At 41.2% G+C, this 10,943-nt stretch overlaps 2 protein-coding genes across 3 annotated transcripts in view; one reads left to right on the top strand and one right to left on the bottom strand.

Annotated features, from left to right (window-relative positions):
* LOC104732677 (1-aminocyclopropane-1-carboxylate oxidase homolog 3-like) overlaps positions 1-1,305 on the bottom strand; it is a 2,569-nt gene extending 1,264 nt beyond the window's left edge. Inside the window, exons 1-3 of one of the 2 annotated variants that reach the window (XM_010452248.2) lie at positions 685-1,305; positions 283-604; positions 4-159 (exon numbers count right to left, since the gene is read on the bottom strand). In XM_010452248.2, coding sequence (XP_010450550.1) covers positions 4-159; positions 283-604; positions 685-1,205 — 999 coding nt within the window. In that variant the 5' untranslated portion in view covers positions 1,206-1,305. The remainder of the gene's footprint in view (positions 1-3; positions 160-282; positions 605-684) is intronic. The other variant, XM_019233990.1, reaches the window with a different exon arrangement.
* On the top strand, positions 2,337-3,271 carry LOC104733898 (E3 ubiquitin-protein ligase SINA-like 7). The gene is made up of 2 exons (XM_010453422.1): positions 2,337-2,537; positions 2,648-3,271. Exons 1-2 carry the CDS (start codon positions 2,337-2,339, stop codon positions 3,269-3,271), a joined length of 825 nt encoding a protein of 274 aa, XP_010451724.1.

Here is a 10,943-nt window from a genome sequence, read left to right as displayed (position 1 = left end):
AGGGTTTTCTTCAGACACAAGCTCTCTAATGGGTCCGTATACTGTAGGATTCGGTTTCAAGGCGGTGGTGAAGAAACATGCTACAGAGACCCGAGCTCTAGTTGCTCTGTTCGCCAGTACTCTATGCTCTAAACTAATGAAGTTGTCGTTTGTTATAAGCTGCATTAAAACCCAAAAAAACAAAAAACCTTTGAACCAAGAGGACGATCACTTACGCAAATCTAGCATTATGTGGATACTTGTGCATAATTGAGGAACAATGTTTTGGTTGAGCAAACTTGCCTGTAGGAGATCTCCGACGTTGATGATTAGAGCTCCGGGAACATGAGGAACATCGAACCAGTACCCTTCACGAAGTACCTGAAGGCCTCCGATCTGATCTGCAAGAAGGACGGTAAGAAAAGAGTTGTCGGCGTGCTGACTTGTGCCTAAAGTTAGGTCAGGTTCTGGACACGGCGGGTAGTAATGGCCAACCATCACCAAACCCTTAGAGCAGTCCATGTCATTGAGGTGATTAGGGTTCAACCCTAAAGCTTCTGATAGTAGCGTAAAGAGAAAGTCACCCAAATTCATCACCTGCTCTGAATATTCTATCATAACATCCCTAAAACAATTCACCATATATACATAAGTAGAGAAATTATACTTACTCATCAAGTTAAAGATATGGAGTCATATATATACCTTAAAATTTCTGGAAGGTCTTGTGGATTCGGCGGATCTGGAGCCATATTAAAAGTAACTGTGTCTCTCCAATTTGCTGCTCGAGAAGTGTAGAGATCGAAATTACTTGAATAGTGAAACTTTCTTGTCAAATCGCGAGAGTAGAGCTCTTTCCTCACTTGTGAAGATTGCTCGTGAAACCCACGAACTCCATCTTTCATCTTCTTAAGAAGATCGAGTGAAACTCCATGGTTGATCACCTGGAAGAAACCCCACTTCTTTGCTGCTTCTTTAATCCCTTCAATCGCGTTCTTGCGTTCGATCGCGGTTTCAAAGATCCGTCCTCCGAGATCGATCGTTGGGATCGTCTTGAGATGTAGAAAGTCTAAGGGAAGGGATTTAGGGATTGCTAGGTTAGCAGATGAGTGATGGAAGATGCGTGGAATCTGTGTGACTCCTGCGTCTACGAGTCCTTTCACACCCGTATTTGTTTCATTGAAAGCCTTAAGCTCACTGGCACGATCGAATGAAGCAACCTCCATCGTTTTTGTTTAGTAGAAAACAGAAGAATATGATACAAATCACATATAACCCACAAGAAAAAAGGAATGGAACTTTTTTCTTACGCTCAAAGTCAAGTCAATGATAGGATCACTTATGCTACAAGCAAAACCATTGATTCATAGATAAGGTTGATAGAAAAAGAGAGCCGCCTTATAAGTTATGAAAGCAACTGGGGCAGACAAGTCGACAAGAAGTTATAAGACAAAAAATGAAAGTTTCACGCATCTTTTTATTAGAAACATACATTCTCAAATCTTGAGATAGAGTAATATTCCAGAGGGGAGCATCGAATCCTTTGAATTAATAGAACGTTGCATGCACTGATTTGGTTTGGTTTTGTTCAGTCAAAAATGGAAAAACAACTTTGTCTCTTTTATTCTAAGCCTAGCTATTTTTAGTTAATTAAGGAAATGTTATTGTTTTCAACATTTTGCTGAAAGACCATAATAGGCTTTCTTTAGGTTTTAATTAAGAAAACATGCATGATGAATGACTGAAAATCTTAAAGCACCTATATCGGTGAAAGACTCTTTACGTTAAAAAATATCATCTAGCTAGTTTTACTTTTTAAAAATTTTCATTATATAGGTTTCCAACTTTTGATTTGGAGAGAAATGTTTCAAATTTTATTCTCAGGGACATATAAATCAAGATCATAGTTTGGACTCTATTTGGCTTGATACGATAGTTCCGAGAGAAACTAGTTGTGGGAAAATAGATCGTTAGCTCTTGTATTTGTATATTACTTGATAACTATGTAATCTTTGATTCAAGTTAGTAAAGTAATGTGTCTTTAAAAAAAATATTAACACTAAATATTAATTAACTAAAATAAAATTTAATAGACAATTTATATATTTTTAGTTAATAAAATTTGAGACTAATAACAAATTTTAAGATAACAATTAGATTATTGTTTCTTTAGGTACTTGTACCTTGAGCCTTTATTGGGAATCGAAGAACAATGAACAATTAAGCCCATATCATCTATATCGCCTATTTTACAGTTTGGGTCATTGTATTTGTCTATTACGCTTGCTCTGTGATCATGAATGAACAACAATGAACTAAAAATATTAGAAAGCTAGGGTTTTAGGCATCTCTCCGACATGGTTGGAACCTCAATTCCAGAAGCTTCCGGCCAAAGAAATGGATCTCACACCATTCTCCCGCAAAAGAGACAGCTTTCTTCTTTATCTCCCAGTGACAGAACGAACAGAGAGGGTAAGAAACGCTCGACGATGCTAATGGATCTTGAGATTCTCGATTGTCCCATTTGCTGCGAAGCCTTTACAATTCCTATCTTCCAAGTCTTGTCTCTTGTCTACACTTTAATTTCAAAAAATATTATTTTGATTTGAAGATTCTTGTTTGGTCTTGAAAAACATGTTTCTAAATGTTTTTGGTACTGCATTTTCAGTGTGATAATGGACATTTGGCTTATTCGTCTTGCTGTCCCAAACTGAGAAATCTATGTCCTCTATGTGCTTTGCATGTTGGTCACAACCGCTGCAGGGCAATGGAGACTTATCTTGAATCGATCTTGATCCCATGTCAGAATGCTAAGTTGGGTTGCACCAAGAATGTATTTTACGGGAAAGAATCAAATCATGAGAAGAAATGCGTCTTCTCTCGATGCTCATGCCCTGCATTGGATTGCGATTACACTAGCTCATACAAGGATCTATACCTTCATTATATTATCACCCACATGGATATGGAAATATACCAGAGTAGTAAGTTCAGCTGTAACGTTTCCTTTATTGTTCCGATGAACATCAGCAAAAAAATGTTGATTAGGACAGAGTACGCGAAGAATCTTATGTTTGCGTTGCAGTGTTTTAAGGAGCCATACGGTGTGTATGTGACTCTGAGCTGCATTGCGCCATCTGTGGATGGACACGCTGTGATTTACAAATCACCTGAGGTGAAGAGGGTTCATGGAGTGAGTTTTGAAACCTCTCTAGAGAATTCCATGTTGATCCCTAACAGTTTATTGCGTGGTGAAATGTTGGAGATGAAGCTTTTTATCAAGGAGTGGTAGCAAGAGTAATAAGGTTGGGGGGGGTGACATAGAAGGAACCTTTTTATTTTTATTTTTATATTCCTATGGAAACTCTATCATGTTGGTCAGTTTTATTTAACATATAGTTTTGATCTGATAAACTAAGATCAGTTTTTAGTTAATAAGATTTCATTTTAGACTAGATTTTTGTTGGGTCTTGATGAGGATTGTAACTTCATTACAGTTTTAATTGTAACTCGTTTGGTTTTGCATTTGGAATTGACCAACAAAACACTATAAGTTTTTTCAAAAAGATCTGGATACCTAGGAAGTATACGGTGAAATTCAATTACTGGCCGATAGAGTGCAAAACATTCTAAAACTAAGTGACCAGAGATTGTATTGTATGGAACCAAACCTAAAACTAACTCGAGGCGTGAGGTTTGTAAAGGTCAATAGTTAGACATTTATTATGGCTCTATATATTAGGCATTGGTTACAGAGCAATGGAGAGCTATGAAGCACGAGGTTACGTCATTTTGCAGCCGTCTTATGTCCTGGATTCGTCTCAAAAACGTTTCCCAGACATTTCAGAGAAAGCATAAAATGGAAACAGAGGAAACGAGATACGGGGACGTTTCTTAGATGTTTTTGAGATAAATAAAGTGTCTCAGTTTGAGAGAATATATGCAATTTGACTATATATTTCTATTTGTAAAGCAGAACAACACTGCTCTTATTGTTTCGGTCCAACAAGGTAAGAAGGTGGGCCTCGTCAAGGATGTCCAGCCCATTAAAATTCTAAGTCAAGAAATGCTCTGCAACGGTAACAAAGCAGAACCATGTGCACCTTACCGTACAGTCAAACCATTGCAGACAACTCACTCTACAGCTCACACAATGTTCCAAACTGTGAACAGATTCGCTCCTCTAGGATCTGCAATCCTCTGCAGATGATGAGGACAATAAGGCTTGTCCATATAAAGACTATGTGATATAATAAACAATAATAAGATGAGGTTATCCTTTTGAGCCACCCTCTCTTCTCGTTATTAGGGTTTATGACTCTTGCTTTCATGGTATCAGAGCGCCAGTAATACGATCTATGGCTCCAGAAGATTCTTTTTCTTCTTCTCTTCTTTATATTTCTCAAGTTGTGACTCTCAAACTATCTGAGTCAAACTATCTCTTATGGAAGACTCAATTTGAGTCCTTTCTCTCACCACAAATGTTACTCGGATACGTCAATGGTTCGATAACACGTCCTGCTGCTACTCGACCTGCAACTACTTGTACTGCTGCTGGAGTTGAAGGTCCCTCTGAAGAGCCTAACCTAGAATTTGTGAAGTGGGTTCGTAATGACTAGCTGGTCATTGCCTGGATCTTTGGTTCGCTTACGGAACCAGCTCTGCGAGCAGTGTACGGTATGCAATCGGCTTATGAGGTATGGAATGCTCTGGCTAAAAAGTTTAACCGAGTGTCTACTACTAGGAAGTTTGAGTTACAGAATCGTTTGCGGGGTTGTCTTAAGATAGGAAGAAAAATGGAAGATTATCTTAGTGATATGAAACAGATTTATGATCAACTATATTCTATTGGCTTTCCTATGACTGATTTAGAGAAAATTCATGGTTTGCTAACTGGTCTCGGCAAAGAATATGAATCAGTCACTACTGTTATTGAGCACTCAATGGATTTGATTCCTGGTCCCTATTATGAAGATGTTGTGTTCAAAGTGATTTCGTTTGATGATAAGTTGAAGACTTACAACATTGCTCTTGTTGTTTCACCTCACTTGGCATTTCAAACTGAAAAAGGTTAGTTTGATAGAGGTGGTTCTAGCACAAGAGGAGGTCGTTCATGATCTGGTGGTGGCTACAGAGGCAGAGGAAATTACTCCACAAGGGGCCTGGCTTTCATCAACATGGTAGTGGTCAAAATAATCAGTCCAATGCCTCTCAACGACCAACATGTCAGATTTGTGGGAAGTATGGGCACAGTGCATTCAAATGTTACGATCGTTGCAATGAGTCTCTTCCAGAATCCGAATTACTTGTTGCTTTAGCTGCTATGCGTATTTCTAATGGAGAACATCACACTCGCACTGAGTGGTTACCGGATAGTGGCTCTACAGCTCACATCACCAACTTTACAACCAACCTACAACAAGCTCAAACATACCAAGGTCATGACTCGGTAATGGTTGGTAATGGTGAATTCTTACCCATTACACATATTGGTTCGGTTCCTCTTCAGACTATATCAGGTACCTTTCTTCCCCTTAACGATGTGTTGGTTTGTCCTAACATTACCAAGTCTCTACTGTCCGTCTCAAAGCTCTGTGACGATTACCCTTGTTATATTTTACTCCTTTTCATCATGCATTTTTCATTCATTTTGTTCTTTTAACTCATTGCTTTGTATTGTTTTTAGTCTCTTTTGCATAATATGCATATCTAGGTAGTCTTTGCACTAGTCTTGCATCATCTTTAATACTGGAGTTGTTTCAGGTGTTTTAGGGGATGTCCAAACCATCAAAATCAAACCGGGAGAAGGAAAGCAGTCCAGCTACTCGATCAACACTACCCAGCAACCCAACCTTCCACGTCTTTGATCGAGTCGAGTGAAGATTTTACTTTGGGATTCAGCTTTCGACGTCTTCATTAAAGTTCTAGGTAATTGGGTCATTTTCCAATTCTGTTTATTTCAAGCCAATCGGAGTCGTGGTTCATGTGTTATAACCGTTTTAGTGGATGCACGTACGTTCTGAATTCCGACTTGACCTGCATGCAAAGGAGAGCTCCCACTCGATCGGATGTTAGCAGCGACTCGACCAAGACATCCCATGAGGGCTTTTGAGCACCCTCAAGACGCTACTCGATCAGCAGCTCTCAGATGATACTTTTCAAGCAGCTCTCAGATGACACTTTTCAAGCAGCTCTCAGACGACACCTCTCAAGCTGCCACTCGATCGACGATTTCAAGCTGCCACTCGGTCAACGATTTCAAGCTGCCACTCGATCAACGATCTCAAGATGCCATTCGATCAAACTTCCTAGACTCCGACTCTATCGACACTCTTACGATGCGACTCGATCGACACTCTTAAACCGACGTCCTGGTTTTGTTTTGAAGACGCGTCCAAGAAGGGTTCCCAAACCGACGCTCTATCTTGTCGTTTTATGTTTTAGGGATTTCCATGTTTTACTATAAATACGTTTTGTTAAGTTTTTACTCAGACATCTCGTTTTTGTTCTTTTCCTTAAGGTTTACCTAGCAACCTAAAACACTTGAGACTTTGTCATCCAGATAGCTTTGATTTTATTGAGTTTTTGCATTGGATTTCTTATACAAAGTTGTTCATCCCATTTTTGTCTATCTCATGATGCTTGATTCAATGTTTTCTGGGTTTGCATCCTTGATGATGATTTCCGGATCTGAGTAGTGAACTAGAGTTCTTGAGGATGGGATAGATTAGGTGGAAAATCTTAGTCTAATAGGATGCCTAAGCTTAGATTGTTTGATTTCCCTTCTTCATTAGTGTTCTTACTGATCATTTGGAATTAGATCTTAACCATCTCAGCATCCAAAAGGTATTCCATGAGATGCTTGAACAAACTAATACCAGAAATTTACATACCTAGCCTAAGAGAATGGATGTCTAGGGTGTTTATTGACGTGAATGAACTTGTTTGTCATGCCTGCTTAATCATGTTTCTCTAGCGAGAGTTAGGTTTGGAAGTGATTGAGTCTGAGTAGCTTCTGTCAAGAGATTAGATTAGCTAAGCTGTGATGTTTGTTGTCTAGGGATAGCTCGATTGTATTCTGTTAGGCATTCTAGGTAGATTAAGAGAATCAACCGAAATCAACAACCCCATTCATAAGGCCTCTACTTATCTGATTGTTTCTACATCTTTAAGCTTCTTCTTTGTTTTAGTGGCAATAGCTTGCTCATTTTTCTCTGCACGTTTAGCTTGTTTTGCTCTCTTCTGTTATTGCATTTTAGCTCTTGTTCTGCAAACTTGTTTTGTTCTTGCATCTCGTTCACTCAAGTTTGTTAGACAAAAACTCATTTGAATCTGGCTTAACTTGTGACCGCTCGATTGCATCTTGATTGCTAGCAACATCTCATTTGGATTGACATCTTAAGTACTACAACTACATAAGGTTAATTGAGACCTGCTAGGAGATACAAAAATCTTAGTATCAATTTGGCGCCGTTGCCATTTGGGATTCATTTTGTTACATTTGAAATTTCAAGTTTTGCAAGATTAAGTTCTGTTACACTTATCATTCTGAGTACTAACTTGCTTTGGTTGTCTGCTTGTCTGTTTTGCATATCAGGTACTTGTTGATTGCAACCTTGCATGCACACCAGGTCAAGAGGACATCAGAATCTCCTTCCTGCTATTGACGACATCAATCGGTTGCAAAGACCACGACAAGCTCGTACTTTCACTGATCATCCCGCACCAGTCACTATGGAACAACCTAACAGACCCAATCCGAGACCGTGACACATTGGTGCTGGAGATGCACCAAACACTCATACTCAGCGTGGTGGAATCGTCCCTCCTGCTGTGCAGAATAACAACTTCGAAATCAAAAGTGGTCTGATCTCCATGGTCCAAGGGAACAATTTTCACGGGTTGCCTATGGAGGATCCACTCGACCACTTAGACGAGTTTGACCGTCTGTGCAGTCTCACCAAGATCAACGGAGTGAGTGAGGATGGTTACAAGTTGCGACTCTTCCCATTCTCCCTGGGAGACAAAGCTCATCAATGGGAGAAAAACATTCCCAAAGGATCAATCACCGCTTGGGACGCCTGCAAGAAAGCCTTCTTGACCAAGTTCTTCTCCAACGCCAGAACAGCACGTCTCAGGAATGACATCTCTGGCTTTGCTTAGAGGAACTCATAATCATTCTGTGAAGCATGGGAGCGTTTCAAGGGTTACCAGAGCCAGTGTCCACATCACGGATTCAGCAACGAATCATTGCTGAGCACTCTCTACCGTTGTATGATACCAAATNTCCCGCACCAGTCACTATGGAACAACCTAACAGACCCAATCCGAGACCGTGACACATTGGTGCTGGAGATGCACCAAACACTCATACTCAGCGTGGTGGAATCGTCCCTCCTGCTGTGCAGAATAACAACTTCGAAATCAAAAGTGGTCTGATCTCCATGGTCCAAGGGAACAATTTTCACGGGTTGCCTATGGAGGATCCACTCGACCACTTAGACGAGTTTGACCGTCTGTGCAGTCTCACCAAGATCAACGGAGTGAGTGAGGATGGTTACAAGTTGCGACTCTTCCCATTCTCCCTGGGAGACAAAGCTCATCAATGGGAGAAAAACATTCCCAAAGGATCAATCACCGCTTGGGACGCCTGCAAGAAAGCCTTCTTGACCAAGTTCTTCTCCAACGCCAGAACAGCACGTCTCAGGAATGACATCTCTGGCTTTGCTTAGAGGAACTCATAATCATTCTGTGAAGCATGGGAGCGTTTCAAGGGTTACCAGAGCCAGTGTCCACATCACGGATTCAGCAACGAATCATTGCTGAGCACTCTCTACCGTTGTATGATACCAAATATACGTATGCTGCTTGACACTGCTTCAAACGGCAACTTCCTGAACAAGGACATCGATGTAGGATGGGAACTCGTTGAAAACCTCGTNATCGTCCCTCCTGCTGTGCAGAATAACAACTTCGAAATCAAAAGTGGTCTGATCTCCATGGTCCAAGGGAACAATTTTCACGGGTTGCCTATGGAGGATCCACTCGACCACTTAGACGAGTTTGACCGTCTGTGCAGTCTCACCAAGATCAACGGAGTGAGTGAGGATGGTTACAAGTTGCGACTCTTCCCATTCTCCCTGGGAGACAAAGCTCATCAATGGGAGAAAAACATTCCCAAAGGATCAATCACCGCTTGGGACGCCTGCAAGAAAGCCTTCTTGACCAAGTTCTTCTCCAACGCCAGAACAGCACGTCTCAGGAATGACATCTCTGGCTTTGCTTAGAGGAACTCATAATCATTCTGTGAAGCATGGGAGCGTTTCAAGGGTTACCAGAGCCAGTGTCCACATCACGGATTCAGCAACGAATCATTGCTGAGCACTCTCTACCGTTGTATGATACCAAATATACGTATGCTGCTTGACACTGCTTCAAACGGCAACTTCCTGAACAAGGACATCGATGTAGGATGGGAACTCGTTGAAAACCTCGTCCAGTCTGATGGCAATTATAACGAGGATTATGACCGCACAGTTAGAGGAGAGTCTGGTTCTGAGGCGAAGTACATGAAGGACCTCAAGAATGAATGACAAGCTTGACCGCCTCTTGCTAATTCAACAGAAGAGCATCCACTTCGTATCTGAGGATGACCATTTCAAAGTTCAAGATGGGGAGGCTGAGCNAGACAAAGCTCATCAATGGGAGAAAAACATTCCCAAAGGATCAATCACCGCTTGGGACGCCTGCAAGAAAGCCTTCTTGACCAAGTTCTTCTCCAACGCCAGAACAGCACGTCTCAGGAATGACATCTCTGGCTTTGCTTAGAGGAACTCATAATCATTCTGTGAAGCATGGGAGCGTTTCAAGGGTTACCAGAGCCAGTGTCCACATCACGGATTCAGCAACGAATCATTGCTGAGCACTCTCTACCGTTGTATGATACCAAATATACGTATGCTGCTTGACACTGCTTCAAACGGCAACTTCCTGAACAAGGACATCGATGTAGGATGGGAACTCGTTGAAAACCTCGTCCAGTCTGATGGCAATTATAACGAGGATTATGACCGCACAGTTAGAGGAGAGTCTGGTTCTGAGGCGAAGTACATGAAGGACCTCAAGAATGAATGACAAGCTTGACCGCCTCTTGCTAATTCAACAGAAGAGCATCCACTTCGTATCTGAGGATGACCATTTCAAAGTTCAAGATGGGGAGGCTGAGCAGTCTGAAGAAATCAGTTACGTCTAGAATCAAGGTGGATACAACAAATGTTACAACCAATACAAGGCAAACCCCGATTTTTCTTACTGCAGTTCCAACGTTGCAAATCCACAAGATCAGGTGTACCCCCCTTCAGCAGCAACAACAGGGTCCGCAAAAACCTTTTCTGCCTTATAATCAAGGATTCGTGTCTAAACAACAGTTTCAGCAAGGTTATCAAGCTCCTTCCGGACCACCACCAGGATTTTCACCTCAACAAGTTCAATCTACTCAAGCTCCAGATTAAGAAATAAAGCACATGATGCAACAACTTCTTCAAGGTCAAGCTAGTGGTTCTCTGGATACTGCTAAGAAGTTTGCTGAACTCAGTCAGCAGGTGGAATGTTCTTACAATGATCTGAATGTCAAGTTTGAAGCTCTTAACTCCAAGATGAAGTATATGGAAGGCAAAATTGTTTCTACTTCTACCCTAACAACTGGCCAACTACCTGGAAAAGCAGTTGAAAACCCCAAAGACTATGCTACTGTTCATGCCATCACCACCCAAGCTGTAGATGTATGGCTCACCGAGGACAATGAAAGTTTAGATGGAGAGGATTTTCTTCAAAATGAAGTTCAGATAAAGGATCCCGTTGAGGTGCTTAAGGATCTAACTGAGTCAGCCAAGCAATCTGATCCTCAAGCTACTAAAGAACCCACTGCTCCCAAGGATAAACCTGTGAGATTCATTCCTCCACCA

The sequence above is a fragment of the Camelina sativa genome, chromosome 12, assembly GCF_000633955.1.
Source record: "Camelina sativa cultivar DH55 chromosome 12, Cs, whole genome shotgun sequence".
Lineage (NCBI taxonomy): Eukaryota > Viridiplantae > Streptophyta > Magnoliopsida > Brassicales > Brassicaceae > Camelina > Camelina sativa.
Note: the sequence above shows the minus strand (reverse complement) of the source record. Positions and strands in the feature narration are given on the sequence as shown.